The sequence below is a fragment of the Heterocephalus glaber genome, unplaced genomic scaffold (assembly GCF_053883595.1).
Source record: "Heterocephalus glaber isolate CG9 unplaced genomic scaffold, H.glaber_assembly_v1.0 deba00001564, whole genome shotgun sequence".
NCBI lineage: Eukaryota > Metazoa > Chordata > Mammalia > Rodentia > Bathyergidae > Heterocephalus > Heterocephalus glaber.
In genome coordinates this window covers 15,934,917-15,954,168 of record NW_028258351.1, presented here as the reverse complement: position 1 = coordinate 15,954,168, position 19,252 = coordinate 15,934,917, and the positions used below count along the sequence as shown (strand labels likewise).

At 37.8% G+C, this 19,252-nt stretch overlaps 1 protein-coding gene across 5 annotated transcripts in view; it reads left to right on the top strand.

Moving 5' to 3' along the window:
* Ankfy1 (ankyrin repeat and FYVE domain containing 1) overlaps positions 1–19,252 on the top strand; it is a 97,690-nt gene that overhangs the window by 44,662 nt on the left and 33,776 nt on the right. For 4 of the 5 annotated variants that reach the window (XM_013076773.3, XM_013076772.3, XM_021238274.2 and 1 more), the window contains exons 4-7: positions 4,137–4,272; positions 7,148–7,271; positions 8,734–8,883; positions 9,201–9,366. In XM_013076773.3, coding sequence (XP_012932227.1) covers positions 4,137–4,272; positions 7,148–7,271; positions 8,734–8,883; positions 9,201–9,366 — 576 coding nt within the window. Of the gene's footprint in view, positions 1–4,136; positions 4,365–7,147; positions 7,272–8,733; positions 8,884–9,200; positions 9,367–19,252 lie in introns of those variants that run through there. The other variant, XM_013076774.3, reaches the window with a different exon arrangement.

Below are 19,252 nucleotides of genomic sequence, written 5' to 3'. Positions count from 1 at the left end.
CTCAGTGGTTTCGCCGTCTGCTGCGCAAACGTGAGGACCTGAGTTTGATCCCTGGTACCAAAAAAAACAAACAAAAAAACAAAAAGGCCTTCTAACTTAATCTCCCTAATGAGTGTATAATATGACCTTGTTATTGTACTGATTAGTATTTTTCTAATTCTAGTGCTGTACACCTTTCCTTGTGCTGTACTTGCTATCATCTTGTGTCTACTTTTTAATTGGGTTGTCTATTAATGAGCTATAAGAGTTTTTTATATATTCTGATCGTAGGTTATATGTATTATAAATATGTTCTGTTTAAGGACTACTTTTCATTTTTTTTTTTTTTTTTTTTTGGTACCAGGGATTGAGCTCAGGTCCTTGAGCTTGTGAGGCAGGTGGTAGAATCACTGAGCTAAATCCCTGGCCCCTACTTTTCATTTTCTTAACAATGTCTTTTAAAGTTCTAAATTTTGATGGAATTTCATCAATTTTTTTCTTTTATACATCATGTTTTTTGTGTCCTAGGAAATTCTCACCTACCCTAAATTCATGAATATTTTCCCTTATAATTTCTTCTTAGAGTTTTATAGTTTTAGTCTTTCATATTTAAGTTCATAGATCCTTTCAAGTTATTTTTAATGTATGGAAATAAACAGTTGAGGTTAATTTTTTACATACAGATACTAGGTGTTCTAGTACCATTTGTTGAAAACATTATCTTTTCCTCTGCTCTTAGTTGAGTTTATGTTCTATAAAATGTTAATGTTAAATAATCTTTCAAAAATCAGTTGACCATATATGTGTGGTTCTATTTCTGGATTCTCTGTTTTATTCCATTGATGTCTATTTCCACACGCCAACATTGCCTTGATTACTGTAGCTTTAGAGGAAGTCTGAAAATTAGGTAGTAAATGTCTTCCAACACTTTTTTTCTTTTTACTTTTCTAGGTCCTTTTATTCCTACATAACTTAAATTTCAATATCCAAGTCTTCATATATAGCAAGTATACATAGACCTGAATTATTTTATATACCTTAGGTTTTCTAATGCTGTTAAATTCAAATACAAGTTCTAGTGGCTCCTAGAGATTTCTTAGTATTTTCTGTAGATGATCATTTCATAAAAATCATATAAAGATTTTAATCTTTATGATTTTAATCATAAAATCATATAAAGATTTTAATTCTCCCTTGCCAATCCTATGCTATTTGTTTATTTTTATTGCCAGACTATTTTGGTTGGGGCCTGTGTTTCAAAGTTTAATGGACAGGTGAAGAATAGGCATATCTGCCCTTGTTCCCCACCTTAGGGAGAAAGCATTGTATCTTTTCCATTCATATAAGGCATTTTTGCTGGAAGTATGGAGTGTATGTCTTTTATCTGTTGAGAAGGTTCTGTTCTATTTTCTAGACTCCTGATAGCTTTTACCATGAACAGTTGTAGAATTTAGTCCATTACTTTTTCTGCAACTACTGACAGTATCATATGGTTTTTTCCTTTCTTCTGTTAAAATGATGACTTTTGGGTGTGGATCTTCCAATGCTAAACCAACATTACCATCCCTATAATAGAACCACTTTCTACATCCTGCCAGATCTGACTTCTAATAGTTTGTTAAACAAATTTTTATCTATGCTCGTACTTTTTTCTTTTATTCTCTTTATCCAGTTTTAGTATTAGCACAATGTTGATTTCCTAACAACACTGGGAGAAGTGTTCCTTCTTTTTTCTGCTTTAAATGTTTGATACAATTCATCAGTTAAAATGTGTGTGAGCCTGTTGTCATGTAGGTAGGTTTTCAAGCTAGAAATATACTTTCTTTAATAGGTGCTATTCAAATTTTATATTTCTTTCAGAGTCATGTTCATTAATTTGTCTTCCAAGGTACTTCTTAGAAGTTGTCAAATTTATTTCATAAAAGATTTTTGTGATATGCTTTCTATATCGTTTTAAATTCTGTAAAATCTGTGGTAATGTCCTCTAAATCTTGATATTTTAATTTTAAAAATGTATAATTGATATTGTATAATAGGAAGAAAAGGTTTAAAGGAGTATGGAAAGTGCGAGGGGTTGGGGAAAGGAAAGAAGGGAAAAGAAAAAATATGAGAAAAGGAAAAAAATGGAAACAAAGTCTTTGTAAATAAGGAAGGGTGGAGGGGCTGAAGGGAGGGCAGGGGAGTGGGGGGAAAAAAGAAGAACCAAGATACATCATGTAAAGGTACAAGATCCCAATGATGAATATAACTGTATTGTATACCTAAAATGTACCAATAAACTTTTTTTTTTTGTACCAATAAATTTAATGATAAAAGCTGTTTTTTTCTTAAATTAGGGTAAAAAAACTAAAAGAAGAATTAGTTATGAAGTAATCCAGGGCTAATATTTTGGTATATGTCCTTGCAGTCTCTTGATAGACCCACAAAACTTGGGTGTTTATGATATGTATACACATGCATACACACATGCCCACTTCTATACCTACACATACAAGTACATACCACAAAAATGAGATAATGTTATACATGTATTTTTGGCCTATTTTTACCTGCCATATAGTAAATATCTTTTCATGTTGTACACCTATATGGTTTTAATTGCTGCAGATTTTTCACACACACACACACACACACACATAATGTTTTATTTAATAAGTTCTTCATTGTTGGATCCTTAAGAGGTTTGTTTCAGGTTTTCATTATTAAAAATTACAGGAAAAACAAAATTACAGGGCCGGGGATTTAGCTCAGTGGTTTCACCGCCTGCTGCACAAGCGCAGGGACCCGAGTTTGATCCCCGGTACCCACACACACACAAAAAAAATTACATTAGCCAGGTGAGATGGCACACACCTGTAATTTCACCTACTCAGGAAAGTGAGGTAGGAGAATTGTAAGTTAAAGGCCAGTCTGGGCAATTTAATGAGACTATAAATAAGGAAAAATAAGAAATAAGAAAAGAAAATGGTGGTGATATAGCTCAGCTGTAGAGCACTTGCCTAGCATGCACAAGGCTCTGGGTTCATCCCCAGTACCGCAGGGGGAAAAAGAACATAACAACAATCCACTGAGTTTCTTAACACATTTATGCCAAAGATTGTAATTTTTTTGTTTTGTTTTGTTTTGTTTGCAGTATCAGGGATCGAACTCAAGACCTTGTGCTTGCAAGGCAGGTGCGGTGCCAGTAAGCTAAATCCCTGGCAATTTTTTGTTTTTGCATGAAATTCATATATGTTACCTAGAAAAATTCAAGGAACACGAATTTGAAGAAAAAAACCCCATGTGGGGCTGGGGATTTAGCTCAGTGGTTCCAGCGCCTGCCTCGCAAGCACAAAGTCCCAAGTTCGATCCCTGGTACCAAAAAAAACTTCCACTCTAAAAAACCCCATGTGCTCCAAAAATAGAACACAAGGCATTGAGGAATTAATGGGTGTTTCTGTGTTTCCCAGTTGTTTCTCCCTTCCCTCCTGTCCCCTCCCTTTCTCCTCCCCTTCCCCCCCTTTCTTTCTTTCTCCCCTGTATTGAGGATCTTTTATTATTTTTTATTTTTAAGACAGGGTCTTGCCACGTTACTAAGTTGCCCAGGCTGGGCTGGAATTAGTAATCCTCCTGCCTCAACCTCCCAGACTTGCCCAGTGGTTTACTTAGGATAATAATTTCTGTATAATTGCTATGTGAAAGATTATGTACTTGTAAAAATATTTGCTAGTCTGAGAGACAGAAAATGAGTTGAGTTTAAATTGCATGTATTGATAATGCATATTGGCTATTTTTAGTAATCTTCATGAATTTACGTATTTATATCTGTTGTCCAATTTTCCATTGAGTGCCCATCTTTTCGGTTTTATTTGTAAGATTTTTTTTTATTAGAAAGTTAACTTCTTGATTATGTTTCAAACATTGTTCCTGGTTGATGTGAGTTACACCTTTAAATGGTTTTATTTCCCCCACCCTCTGCCCCATGCAAAACTTTTCACATTTCCTGGAGTCAGATGGTGGCTAGACTGCTTCATCACTGTTTTTAATGGTTGAACATTTGTCTGAGTTGGGTATACCAGAATTTTCTTGTTTAGCATCAAATTTAAGGGTGCTTCAAAGGCTCAGATATGTTATCCAGTGCTTTTTCAGCTTTTCTGTCTACTTTCTTTTTTAACTAGATGCTAATCCTGAGGTGACAATGACAATGCTTCGCTGGATCTATACGGATGAATTGGAGTTCAGGGAGGATGATGTGTTCCTGACTGAATTGATGAAACTAGCAAATCGGTTTCAACTACAGCTCCTTAGGGAGAGGCAAGTCACAGCAGATATATTCAAGCACCTCAGATGGTGGTGGCTGAGCTTTAATTATGCCAAGCTCTGGGAAAACAGCTTCTTCTGCTAATGTAAATAACTTTTGCAAGGTGTTCTTGTTAAAGGTGATGGTGGGCTGGGGATGTAGCTCAGGGGTAGAGCGCTTGCCTAGCATGCGCAAGGCCCTGGGTTCAATCCCTAGTACCCCTAAATATATTAAAGGTGATGGTGGGCAGAGAATCTGACATCACCCTTTTTTGGTGTAACCTTGTAAGCTAAATTTTGCTAATACTTTTTGGTATTCTCTTTTTCTTTCACTTGTCTGTTACCTGAGATTACATCACTGTGTAAACTGATAAATTGAATATGAAATAATGCAATCCAGTGTTCAAACTGTCAACTTTCCTTCCATTCTATTTTCTGTTACATTTTATTTCACCTTTTTATAAAGCATGTTAATACTTAAATTAATTAAGCAGTTATAGCCAATGTTTCTAAGATCTCATTTATTTATTTTTGTCTCACTTCATTTAAGTAACTGTACTTTAGGTCCTGAGTAGATAGCTTACTATGTTTTTTTTGTTTGTTTGTTTGTTTGTTTGTTTGTTTTGGTACCGGGGATGGAACTTGGGTCCTTGTGCTTGCGCAGCAGGCGGCAAAACCCCTGAGCTAAATCCCCGGCCTGCTTGCTGTGTTTTTTTATAGTGCATTTTCTCTGTTGTTGTCCCAAGTTGGCATTTTAGGACTACAAGAAACAAAATATACACGAACTGTCAGGCAAATGTCCTTGAGCATTTGTTGGAGCTGTGGCTCTTGGTGGTCAGCTTGGTTGATTAGAGTGTCTTTTGACATCACTTAGTGATTTTTTGTCTTCTCTTGGGTGCATGAACAAATGACTTTTCTCATGGGTGGGTGAAGGACTGGTTCCAGCCCCTACAAGATGCTCCACCTGTTGCTGTGTCGCCTTGCCCGAGAGAGCCAAGAGAGACTGCTGCCTAGAGCTGCTTGCTGTTTTCACTGGAGTGTTGTTTCCTCTGGGGTGGCCCATGGTCCACCCATGTGAATTTGCACATAGCGTACAACAACCTAATTGATGTGAGCTCTGGAGAGCATTTTAATACCTAAATCCAATGTTAAGAAAGCATCCAGGGTCTGTAGAATAGGTTTTAAGCTGAGTGTTTATTAGCAAAATAGAATTAAGTTATTAGCAAAGTTAACTTTACTGTCAAGGCCTTGTAATTAACTCTTTTCTTTTGCTCTTTTTGTGAATTTTTCAACCATCCACAAGTGAACTGGGACTGCTTTTAATTAGATTGAGTATAATTTATATCAAAAAAAATTTTTTTCAGATTTCCTGTGGTTTCTTTCATTGACCATGTCAGACTTGCTTATAAATTAAATTGTTTCGATAAAAATGCCCTAGGGTTGGTGTAGCTTAGAGAATTATATTGTGTAACAGATTTTAGTTAAAATGTTGTTTGTTGACTGATTAGGCTTTATAACTATCAACATTACCAGATCCTCAAATACGAACCATTAAATGTGCGTATTAAGTTGTTATCTGTCATGGCTTTAAGAGCTGGAATGGAAGAGACCCAGAAGTGGATTCAAATGTTGGCCCTTAAAAGGTCAGAGCGCTCACTACTGTCAGGAGGAGAAATGACATGTTTATGATAGTAAGTGAAAGAACTCTTGACAAATGTGTACAGTCTAATATGAAGCAAGTGTTGCTTATTTCTTAAATGTAGGAATCTCGATGGTTTTGGAATGCCATCGTCAATTCAATGAAAGGGAAAGGTTTTGATTTATCAGGAAAATATTCTTAGTTTTAAAAATAACATAGAAAAGTGAGTTAATATAGTAATTTTTTTATAAAAGCGTAATACATATTCATTTGGAAAATTCAAAATTACACAAAGAGGAAATAAGTCATCTGTAACTCAACCATGGTTCCTTAAGTTATTTTTCCTTTCAATAATTCCTCTGTTTCTCACATACATACAGGAATTGATAGGAAAATTGGACTAGGTTTTGAGGGATGCTTAATTTGTACTTTAAAAATTAGTTTTATTGTGTTTCTACATCCTTTTTTTTTTTTTTTTTTTTTTTTTTTTTCTTTGCTGTACTAGGGATTGAACTCAGGACCTTGAGCTTGCCAGGCAGGCATGGTGCCACTGAGCTAAATCTCCAGCCCAATATATTATAGATATTTTGGATGGGCTTTTAAAATACAGCTTTACATATTGAGTTATAATTCATATACCATACAAATTTGCTTTTTGGGGGGACTTTTAAGGAAGCATTAATTTCTTGAGCTGTGCTGGTAGGAATACAGATGTGTCCCATATGATTAAATGTCAAAAGCCTGAAGTCAGTCTATCATTGTGTTAGATTTTAAAATTACCTGTGTATATGATTGGTAAGTTTCATGTGATTACTTTTAAGACAGTGGAAATCTTACGCTTAACAAGTTTATTTGGAGATTATTTTGATTCTTACCAGAATTGAGCAAAATAATATCATAATGGCCAGGTGTGGTGATGGTGGCACCGCCTGTAATCCCAGCACTTGGGAAGCTGAGGCAGAAGGATTGCTGCCAGTTGGAGGCCAGCCTGGGCTACATAGTGAGTTCGAGGCCAGCCTAGGCCACATAGTAAGACCCTGTCTCAGAACAACAAACAAACTAACAAAAAATAATATCAGTGAAATTCTAGTAGTTTTAAAATATGAGAGCCCAGCTATTAATTTATTCAAAGCCACTTACCTTAACCTTACACCTTGTACCATAGCAAGCCAGAACACAGATTATTACTTCGATTTATTCATTTATGAATATATTTGTCTAAATATTTGCATTATTAATATTCTCTTATAGATGTGAGAAGGGCGTTATGTCTCTGGTGAATGTTAGGAACTGCATTCGCTTCTATCAGACTGCGGAGGAACTAAATGCCAGCACACTGATGAACTACTGTGCAGAAATTATTGCAAGCCACTGGGTGAGTGAAAGACTGAAGGGAGTGGTCGAAGCCCTCTCATGAGCAGTTGGAAAACCCAGGGAGGGGACCCACTTCTGTAGGCAGTCACCTCTCTGATACCTAGCTTTCTCTTGTTACACTGTTGAAGAATAAGTAGTCGCATTAGATGATTTGTGAAACTTTTTTCAGTTCTGAAGTCTGATGGTTCTGTGATTTCAGAGTGGAGGGACAGAAAGTAGTTCCAGTTCAGAAATAGGATTGGAAGGAGGGGTACCTGCCTTTCCCCTTCTGTGGACACTGTAACCATGTTACAGAAGTAGGATGCTGTTGTGTGGCAAGCAAGCCTGGGTACTCAGCAGTGTCATTTCAGTGTTCTCTTGCTTTCTTTTTCAGGTGGAGACACAATTAAACTTAGATTTGCCTTTCTTACCTAGCTTTTATTAAACAGATCAAGTTTACATTTCTTTATTTTGGTACTGGGGATCGAACTCAGGACCTTGTGCTTGCGAGGCAGGCGGTGGCACCACTGAGCTAAATCCCCAGCCCAATTTTACATTTCTTTGTTTTGTTTTTTTCACATTTAAAAAAAAATCGGGAATTTATTTATTTATTTATTTTTGCCTTTTTTGAGGTGGGGTCTTTGTAGTTCAGTCTGGCTTTGAACTCTGTGATCCTCCTGCCTCAGCCTCCCGGGTACTGGGATTATATGCGTGCTCCACTATGCCTGGCCAGGGCTGTGTTTTTAAATTAGTTTCTGTGAATTGTTTGGTGTACAACAACATTGTAGAAAGAGTCTTAGGGTTTCAGAAAAGATAGCTAAAAGAACTGGCTTTTAAAGAATTGAAATAGGACTGTGATAGCACATAATCCCAGCATTGGCAAGGCTGAGGCAGGAGGATTTTGAGTTGGCAGTCAGCCTGAGAGCTACATAGTTCAAAGCCAGCCTGAACTACATAGTGAGACATTGTCTCAAAAAACTACAAAAAAGAGAGAATTGAAACAGGAGTGGTAACCTATCTCTGTTGGTAGGTAAAAATAAAGAGATCAGTAGAAGAGACAACTGTGACTCGGGGGGAGAGTTGTTTGTAGAAGTTCTGATTAATTTTGTAATTGCCGTCTTGGTAGGCTTGGGGGAGGGCTTGCGCATGGTGCTAGAGCTGTCCCGTCTTACTAAGAGGCACAATGGCGGTGTCACAGAGTGCAGGCACAAGAGATGGGCCTCTTGGCTCCAGATCCTAACTCAGCTGTTCAGTCATGTCTAAACATGTGCAAGTTATTTAGCCTCTGTGCTTTACTGTCTTCTGTAAAGTGAGGATGGTAATAGGACTTACTTTGTAGGGTTTTTGTGAGGATTGACTTTCTTGAGAAATGTTAAGCCTTTAAAGTAGTACCTGACATTCACAGGCTTAAGGCTGAATAAATGACAGTTTGTGTTATTGTTAATACTTTATCTGTTTTTCTTTTCACTGTTTTTAATCACTAGGATGATTTACGAAAGGAGGACTTCAGTAGCATGAGTGCTCAGTTATTATACAAAATGATCAAATCCAAGACAGAATACCCATTACATAAAGCTATCAAAGTGGAAAGAGAAGATGTGGTCTTCCTTTATCTGATTGAAATGGATTCACAGGTACTTTTCCATTTTTTTCTTTATCTAAAACCATAATCCTCGAGTTTTTTCTGCAGTGCTCTCTTCAGTTCCTTCTGAGCCATGACTGGCACAATCTTTAATGTACATGTTTCTATTAATAGCTTGCTCAAGGAAATCTGGGCTTGTATTCTGCCACTCAGGATTCTTCCAGTCTTAGTTCATTGCCCAATTCAAAAGCTATTTCCACGTTTTTCAGTAGTTGATTTAGCAGTATCTGACTTCCAGGGTCAAGGTGAGAGAAATTAAAACAGATTATATCTGCTACTCAGTGTTGACTTACAACTCTGTCTTTGCAGCTCCCAGGGAAGCTGAACGAAGTGGATCATAACGGAGATCTTGCATTAGATCTAGCACTTTCGCGACGACTAGAGAGTATTGCCACCACGCTGGTTAGTCATAAAGCGGATGTAGACATGGTAGACAAGAATGGCTGGAGCTTGTTACATAAAGGAATCCAAAGAGGTAGGAAGAAACATATCTTATATTTTTTTCTCCAGGCAATATTTTTTATCCATGTGGTTTTTTTTGTTTTTTTGGTTTTTTTTTTGTACTGGGGATCGAACTCAGGACCTGGCGAGGCAGGTGGTGGCACCACTGAGCTAAATCCCTGACCCTTATCCACATGGTTTTGAAGGCTCTCTGACTCAGTTCCAGAAATTCCCAAAGGTATCTTGAGTCTATACTTGGAGGCTACGTGACTAAGAATTTGTGGTCACTGGGTCAGAGGAGGAACTGAAGACCTATTGCTTGTGCCTTGTTAGTTTGACTGTTCATAGCGCCAACAGGGCCTGAGGAAGAAAGGTAGAAAGATGGCCTTTGAGAGGGGGAGTACCTTTTACTTGTGAGCAGTTGATACATTTACATGTTCAATAATTATCACTTCTCTAAGAATTTTTCTAGGAAGACAACTTTTGCATCCCAGCATGGATGAAAGTATCAGAACCATGGAAGTGTTAAGTATATTCTTGGATTCAGAGTTTTCTCTTTCATAGTCTAGACTTCTGACACGGCAGAGTGATAGTTTTGTTTGAATGAACTTCTTTGCTATGCTGGGAGCCAAACCCAGGGCCTTGTGGATGTTACACAAGCACTCACTCTACGACTGAGCTGCCCTGAATTAACTACTTTTCAAGTTGGAAATAAAGGACCAGTTTTTTTGTTTTTCCTGTGTCCTTATTAATTCATATATCTAAAATGTTTAACTTTGCTCTGCTGTAGTCTTTTTTTTTTTTAATTTTTTTGAGACATAGTCTTACTTTGTAGTGCAGGCTGGCCTTGAATTCACTATGTAGCCCAGGTTGGCCTCAGACGCACAGTGATCCTCCTGCCTCAGCCTCCTGAGTGCTAGGATTACCGACATGTGCCACCATGCCTGGCTTGCTGTGGTCATTTTTTTTTTTTTTTGGTACCAGGGATTGAACTCGGGACCTTGTGCTTGTGAGGCAGGCACCGGAACCACTGAGCTAAATCCCCAGCCCAGCTGTGGTCATTTTTGACAGAACAAGAGTGAAGAGGTAGAATTCTTATATGGAGTGAAAGTCCCAAAAGTGTAAAACCCTTCATTTTTGTAGAGAGATAGTTGGCTGGACTGAAGCATTTTGCCAAGGCCACTTTACTTATGGACAGCAAAGCCAGAATGTACTGGTTTTACCACATAGTAACCATGTTTATTTTAGCTTTCTGATTATGCATTATGATACTATTCCTGTCTCTGATATCTTTGCCATTCACAAGTTGCTCCTTGTTGGTGTAATGTTGTACTTCATTGTTGGTTTTGTTGCAGCTGTGGCTTTGTCCTTTGTGGGCAAAGGTTTTATTTTTCGGTAACGGGGATCAAACTCGGGACCTTGTGCTTGCGAGGCAGGCGCCAGAACCACTGAACTAAATCCCTGGCCCCAACAAAGGTTTTAATATAAATGCTCTTCTAAGGCACATGAGTATTGAGTTTGCTGGCTGGGAGAGAGGAAAATTTTGCTCATTATTGGGTAGGAAATCCTTAGAGCATGTCAGCATCAAGAGCAGATGCCTTTTTCCCAAGCACCGCTCTGCACTTCGCAGTCATTGGGTGTTCATCACTGGGGGTGTGTTCAGCGGGGAATGTTGCTACCACACAGGGAATTGTTCTTTCCCATGCTGTTTAGTGGCTGAGATGTTTATTTTGGAAACAAACACACTTGTTAACTGAAAGAAACAATTTGAGAATTATGTTTTTTTTACTCTCAGGGAGTTAAATTCTTATGTTTGATGCAAAACATTTTTGATGAGTTATTAAATATTTTGGTGATTGCTTAGTTACCACAATTGCCAAGAATTGGTGATACATTTTTGATACTTTCAGATGATTTAATCTTCCACTCTGAATTTATGAATTACCTACATCATGTGGGTTATAGAATGGACATAATAAACTTGATTGTTGCTAATTTTGGAAAGAGTGCCATGATGAAGTAGAAAGAGCAGTGGCTTTACAGAGTGGACATGCCGAAATTTGAGTCCTACCCATTTACTGTGTAGACAGTCTGACTACACCAAGTCTTCTTTTCCTCATCTGTAAAGTGGTAATGATTTCTGCTTTACTGAGTTGTGGGGAGGGTAAAAAACAGTGTTGGGATTGCATCTGGCTAACAGTTGACTGGTGAAATCAACTGGCTGGCTTTAATTTTGCCCTTGCCTGGCTTTTATTATTTGCCCAAACCAGATCCAATTCCTGTAGGAACTTTTACATTTTAAAAAAAATTTTTTAAATTTTTTCACCTTCAACTTATTGTCAGTCTGTTGACTTGCTCAACTGATTAAATTGAGTAATACCAATAAATAAATAAATTGAGTAATACAGTAAGTTTAACTGGTAACCTTTAAATTCATTGTGATAGGAGTGAAGGGACATCTTTATTTTTTTTTAATTTTAATTTTTTTTTTAAGAGGAAAAATTTATTGAGAGAAAGAAAGCTTCTGCCTAAGAGACAGAGAAGGGGAACCAGAAAGTGGGTTGCCTGCCCACCCCAAAGTTCAAAGATGTTTTATACAGCAAAGCCATGTGGTGAGGCAGATACAAAGTAGGACAAAACTATAAGACCCAATGGAAATTTACAAGGTGGGCATGAGGTGGGACAAAACCATGACCAACCAATAAGATTACAAGTACAGTCACCCAGGTAATATTGATCAAATGGGGTAACAAGTCATGTAGCAAGCATAAAAGGATTTTTAGTAAGGGTGGGAATCAGGGATATTTCCTGGAGAGGCTGGGTTAAGATCTTGCCTGCCCCCCCCCAGGTGATTGATACCTGTTTAGAATATCAGTCACTGCTATTCGTCCTACATGGGTGTGCTAATTTCTCTCCCTTTACAGTGCTGGCCTTCAGTGAATGTGTCTTCACTCTCCTCCATGTTGGCACCTTGTGGGCTGGCCCTGTTTTAACTGCCAACGAGATATCTAATTAACTTACCTATGTGCAATATTCCCCCCTCTGAAGAAGTACCCCTAACTGCTGTGAGGGGCCAAAGGGTGAAGACCAATCTGGCTACTTCCAGCCGAAGAGGGTCATAGTTGTGATCAGCAGTCAGTGTTACTCTACAGAGGGTCTATCTAAAGGCCTTCAATAGGTGCCAGGCATTGTCATCTTGGTAGCCTCATAGCTTTGAGTCTGGAGGAGACAAAGCCAAAGAAATAGTTAATACATGGGCCAAATTATAAGGTCAGCAGGATTGCTATGAATATATCCAATAAGGATTTCCACTGGGAGGCACTAGTAATAGCCTCCCACAAAGAGGATAAGGAGAAGGTCCAGGGGACTTCAGAATCCAACATAGAAGTCGTATTGTATAGTTTAGCAGTTATGATCTGTTTACAAGGTCGATCTGGTGGATCCCGGTAGAAGAATTCTAGCACATTTGTCATTGGTTCCATTTGTATGACTGCTTGGAGTTTGGCAGCCTCTAGGCAAAAATAAACAAAACTTTTAAGAAATTAGAGCGTGTATAATCTAAGCATGAGCACACTAGAATGGAAGGGCAGGCTGGGGAGAAAGTTGCACTTAGAAATTGAAATAGTGATTGTAACCTGCTGGCTCTTAGATTCTTTCATTGATAAAGTTTATGTATAAGTCTGATACTTTGTTATAAATCTCTCTAGTTTTAGCTGTAAGACGATATGAGACAATTTGAAGAACAAATCTCACTTAAGAAATTAAAAACTCTAGCTGAGCTTTTATAGATTTTACCGTAGTTTTTTCCTAATGATCCATAACTGTAGTCAGCTACTGGTGTAGCTAGAAACTGCCAGAAGGGGTCAGTGACTCGAGCCCCTTTTTATATCTAGCTTTATTATTATGACGTTATTTTATACCTCTTTTGGTTATTCTTTTCTGCTGGGTGTTTAAGACCAAGTTAAAGTGTCAATCAGTATGAACCTCTTGCTATCTATTAAGGTCAGTTAAGTCTCCTCACGCATTACTTTGGAACCATGCATAGAGCCTCGCAGCTCCTCTGTGTCAGCCATCAGGATGGGTCATGGTCTTGCTTGACCATGTTGCTTTCAATGAAAGCATGGAAGGTTTTTTCTCTTTGTGACCCTCCTTTGGCACACGGTACATTTGTCTGGTGCCCAGCAGTCTCCCTGCTCAAAAGGTTGAGTGACTTAGCAAAGATGTAGGATCCGGTAGAAAAGATTTCCTCATTTTCTGGATTCTTTGTTGACTTTGAGGGGCCAGGGCCAAAATATTGGCTGTTCTCATAGCCCAGTTACTTTTCTAGTTTTGGTCTCCAAACTTTAGTTGTTGAACGCCCAGAAGAGAAGATCAGTGACATAAGTATTTCAGTAGGAGCAGTGAACTTAACTATTATACTAGTTAAAACATCAAGCACTTTTGAAATATAAAGCACAGTTAGAAGGCTATTATTTCTTATCAACTATGGTTGTTTTAGTAGATGATCCCTGTAGAATGTTAGCAGACAACAGTTATATATTATAGAGAAACTTAAGATTAAGAGCTACACATATTATTTTAGCATGGCAATCGTGATGACATTTTCTTTGTAACACATGTCCATCTTAGTACAGAATAGTCTTTCAGTTAAACACCTCCATTTGATCACAAGACTTTAAATGACATAAAGAAAACTCTTTTATTTGTTATCCTTTAGTAGGATGCCATCTAAAGAGAACATACATATTGGCCTATAAATGCACCTTACAAGTTCATAATGTTTAGCCTGTAGTTTTAGTGTGTGACATTGTTTCAACTGTTTGGCAACTGAACATCCCTAAGTGTGGTGACACATATAACATACATCACATAAGTTTTTAAGAAAACTACTATTTGACTGGCTATCTCATGCTAGCTTGACATGTACCTCTTATCACAAGTAGCTGGAGTGCAAGAGAAAGGCAGACATCTGAGTCAAAAAAGATCATTACCATAAACAGTATCCTAGAGGACTTGTACACCCGGAAGGCACGATTATATATACCATGAAATAACAATGAGAATCAGTTACATGAAACCCTTTGTCCCTTAATTTTTTTTTGTACCAAGAACATTGAAAATAAAACCTTGTTTTCCCACAGAAAACTTAGACTATGACCAGTGTATACATATCACAATGATATGTTTAGCAATGTATTTCCCACGAGACTATGGAAATTATTGGGGTCCCTTTTGTGAACAAAGGCTGGAATAAATTTTTTCCAGGCAGCTGCTCTTTTATTTATCAAGGGGAGTCCTGTCCAGTAGTTTTCCTAAGCCCAAGAGGCTTTATTTAATCATCTTAACAAATTTCTAGATGACTTATGAGAGCCAGATCATAACAATTAACACATTATTTTGACCAATGAAAGATTCTCAAGTTATACATAGACAACAATATGTACTGTATTTGTAAAACCAGTTGACATTATTTGGATCATCTGGCAACCTGGGGGAAGCATGTCTTTAATTACATTTATCTATAAGCCAACTTGAGTTACAGGTAAACATCTTTTTTTTTTTAAATTAATTTATTTTTTTACAGGTAAACATCTTAAAAAATCCAAAATGTTAAAAGAAGAAAGCTCAAACATAACAGCTGTACATGTTGTAACGAACAGACAGACGCACACACGCATAAGACAACTTGTTTATAAACCAGAGTGCACTCAGATGTATTTGGCCAAGTTTAATTATAGTAATTTTATAATTTCTAGGTTTATAATTATAAAAAAGACTAGTCAGAGCATTGTAGATCAATTAACAGAGATCTCTTGTAATAAGAATCAAAAGGAATAAAAATCTACACCTGTGAAAGCAAAAACAGTTTTAGGATGGGCCCTAAGCTGATGGTTTATCTGACTGTAATACCCAGCCATACAGGATTCTCACTGTTACTTTGAAAACCATAGTTGTTTGATAGCCACATGTAATTGTTCCCTCTAAAGGGACAGACCGTTAAAGGTAATTTTAACTGTTTCCAGTGGGGTTCCGCTCAGGCCAGGTTTGCATGTAGAAGAGACTAGGTGACACTCTTTGGAGCCAAGTATGAATTCCAAGCAGTCAGGGAAGAAGGCCTGCCAAGGCTCCAACCTGCTGTGTTGCAGATGTCTTACCTATGACAGTTTTTTCCATTTTGAAAAGAAACAAAGGAAAGAAGGCATCCCTGTCTATCCCTCTTGTTCTGTGCCCAATCTAAGGTGTCCCTTAGACTTTATCTGGTCCAGTGCCAGTGGCAGCTGACTAGCTTTGCAAGGAAGCGGCCAGAGCCAGGTTAGCCGTTCTTGCTATTCTCTAATTTTGCCTGAGGGCTGAAAGACAGATAAGTCTGGACTAAAACTTTTACATTTATTTTTTGAGAGTTTGAAGATTAAACCTAGACCAGTTTTCTGTATGGTCCAGAGATAAATGAAGATCAGTTTTACTCTGGAAAGGTTCCAGGGAGAGGAAACTCACCATTTTGGAAACTTTGGGACATCTTTAATATATGAGATCTAGGTCTAGTTCTGGGTATAAAGTAGAATCTGTAAACAATATAGTGATTATCCTACTAATCAAGTGTACTAATCTTCAAAAGAATGCAGTATGAAGCCTATATCTGTGAGTCCACGGGAGGCACGCATGACCAGACAGTTGCCATCTCCTTTAATTAATCTAATCTGGGCAAGATGTAGCCTTGCTTTCATAAAAAATGTAATTTTTCTACTTTAAAAAAAAAATCATACTCTAATCGAGTCAATGAGTGTTTCTCTTTTGTCCTTTTCTTTGCCCTTTTTATTGTTGTTATTTTGTGTTACTTTTATAGTTCTGGAGATTGAACCCAGGGCCTTGTGTGTGCAAAACACATGCTCTACCACTGAGCTACATCTCCAGCCTCAGCAAGTTTCTTAAATAGAATGCTCATGTCCAGTTATTTCTAGTAAATGTGAAAACAGTGCCATCTATTGGAAGAGCATGTAACATGGTTATTATCCTTTTGATGGTACTAGGGATTGAACTCAGGGCCTCATCCATGCTGGGCAAGCACTGACCCATATCCTTAACCTTTTTAAAATTTTATTTTGAGATAGATCTCATTAAGTTGCCCAGGCTGGCCTCAAACTTGTGATCCTCCTGCCTTAGCCTCCTGAGTAGCTGGAATTATAGAGGTACACCTGGCTGGTTTATTATATTCATTGAATAATGAAGTTTACTGGCTGTGCCCTTAATAAAATTTGTCAGGAAGCTACATTGAAAGAAAAACTATATATGGATTTAAAAATTTAAAGTTTTAACTGAGCATGGTGGTGCATGCCTGTAATCCCAGCACTCGGGAACCTGAGGCAAGAGGATTGCCAAGATTCAAGGCCAGCCTGAACTATATAGTGATACCCTGTGTCAAAAAAAACCAAAACGAACAAAATAAAAACTTCTAACTTTTTTTTTTTTTTTTTTGGTACCAGGGATTGAACTCTGGACCTTGCGCTTGCAAGGCAGGTGCTAGAACCACTGAGCTAAACCCCCGGCATATAAGAATATTTTTATGTGGAGGGCTGGGGATTTAGCTCAGTGGTTCCACCGCCTGCCTCGAAAGCTTCAAGGACCCAAGTTCGATCCCCAGTACTAAAAAAAAGAGAATATTTTTATGTGGAGAAATTACTACAGTAATGCCTCATTTACTTTGCATTGTTGGTGAATGAGGTGATAAAGTAACTGGAACTTTTAAGCACCAACGAAGTTTTATTTTATTTTATTTTAATTAATTAATTAATTTTTTGTTGCCAAGAATTGAACCCAAGGCCTCAGGCATGCTAAGCATATGCTCTACTATGAGCTGTACCTCCAGCCTCAACTATTTTTAATGGAAATCTTTCTAAAATGTATTATACATGTTATTATTCCCAGAAATCTTATAAATGGTGGTTCTTTTGTTTTCTCTTCCCTTTCTTTGTTCTGCAGTTTTGATGTTGGTTGTCTCTTTCCTCTAGCTTTTCACCCTTGACTGGTTTGCTTTCATGTGTAACATCAACAATTTTCAATTTCTTTTTTCTCTTTTCGCCTCTTCTCCCTTCTTCTCCCCCTCCCCTCCCCTCTCCTCTCCCCTCCTCCTTTCCTTCCTTCCTTCCCTCCCTCCCTCTCTTCCTTCCCTTTTTATTTTGAAACAGGGACTCTCTGAGTTGCCAGTACTGACCTCAAACTTGTGATCCTTCTGCCTCAACTTACTAAACTGGAATTACATGCATGCGCCACGATTCCCAGTTTAACAGTTTTCAATTTCTAGTAATTTGCAAATAGCATTTTTGTGTGAGATATATATAATATGAGTAAGACGATAATCTTTGGATCTTACTAATGAAATCTGATCTAAAATCTGCCTTTTTTGGTGGGGGGGGGGTACTAGGGATCAAACTCGGGTCCTTGCTCCTGTACAGCAGGTGGCAAAACCACTGAGCTAAATCCCCAGCCTAAAATCTGTCTTTTAAGAAGGCTTACAATATGAAATGTTTATTATGCCTTCTGTCTGAATCCAGCCATTTAGACGTTTTTTTCCTTTGACTGTATCCTTATTTCTATGTGCAGCATTACCTAGTTTGTCTTCTGTATGTATGGCATACTATATATACATGTTTTTTCATTTAAAAATGGGAGTAGAACAATACATATTTTAGGAGAAAGGATTGGTAAGAGATGTCTTAAATTATCCGATAGTATCTTTTAAATTGATTGGAATTAGAGCCATTTTTGTTGTTGTTGTTTGTTTTTTTGGTGCGGGGGATCAAACTTGGGTCCTTGCGCTTTCGGCGGAACCACTGAGCTAAATCCCCAGCCCTAGAGCCATTTTGTTAAAGTGGAACACAGTCCCCTGACCAATTAATCCATTTTCTTCCCAAACATCTCCATGGGGCCTGTAGAAGACACTGTGGGGTACATAATACACATAGAGAGATCAGTATCTGCCTGCCTGTCTTATCCCTGTCTCCTTTCTGCCTGGGAGCTAATGAGTGTCACCTGGAGGCTACTGAGAGCAATAGCCTAAGTAGAATGGCTCAGAACATTTGTCACTGGATGCTTTCTCTGTTCATTATCTTTGATGCTGTGTATTCTTTCCTTATTTCTTACAAAGCATCACTTTATGTATAGCTAGTGTTTTTTATATTTTAAACTATAAATAGAAATAAATCCAAGGAGGGTTGAACTTGAATCTTAGAGCAAATTTAATTAATCTTTGTCATCCTCAAAGTTAACTTGATGGGTATATTTTACCCAGTTTTACACGAGTATTTTTAATATTAAATTGATACTCATTGGATTGCTTAGTTCTGAACTCAACCATGTATTTGTGGGACAAATCTAGAGTCATCTTTTCTTTAATGACATTTTCACAATTGTATACTTGTAACATCTTTAGATAAACCTTTATTCTTGTTCTTTCATCAACATTTCGAGGTAGTTTTTTATCGTAGAGATAATAAGTCAAAGATGGTAAATTAAACTATTAAATGATTTTATGTAAGTTATTCAGTCTTAATTTGGAATTTATAGATGGCCCTAGGTAGTCTGTAGTACCTTAAGACCCCAAGTGTTAAGGTGAGGGAAGGGATTCACAGAGAATCCCTTGTTGTCCTCCTGTGGTAAGGAAACAGGAGAGAGAAAAAGAGAGAGTGAGAGAGAGTGAGAAGTTGTGCTGGGCAGAATCTTGGAAGTCCTTTTTGAGATGACTAGAAGATCCCTTTGAAGGATAAAAGACACCTCTACCCCCAGTACTAGGGATTGAACCCAGGGAGTGCTCAGCCCATTTTATTTTGAGACAGGATCTCATTAATTTGTCCCACCTGGCCTCAAACTTGTGCTTCTTTCCCTCAACCTCCTGATTAACTGGGATTGCAGGCATGAGTCACCAC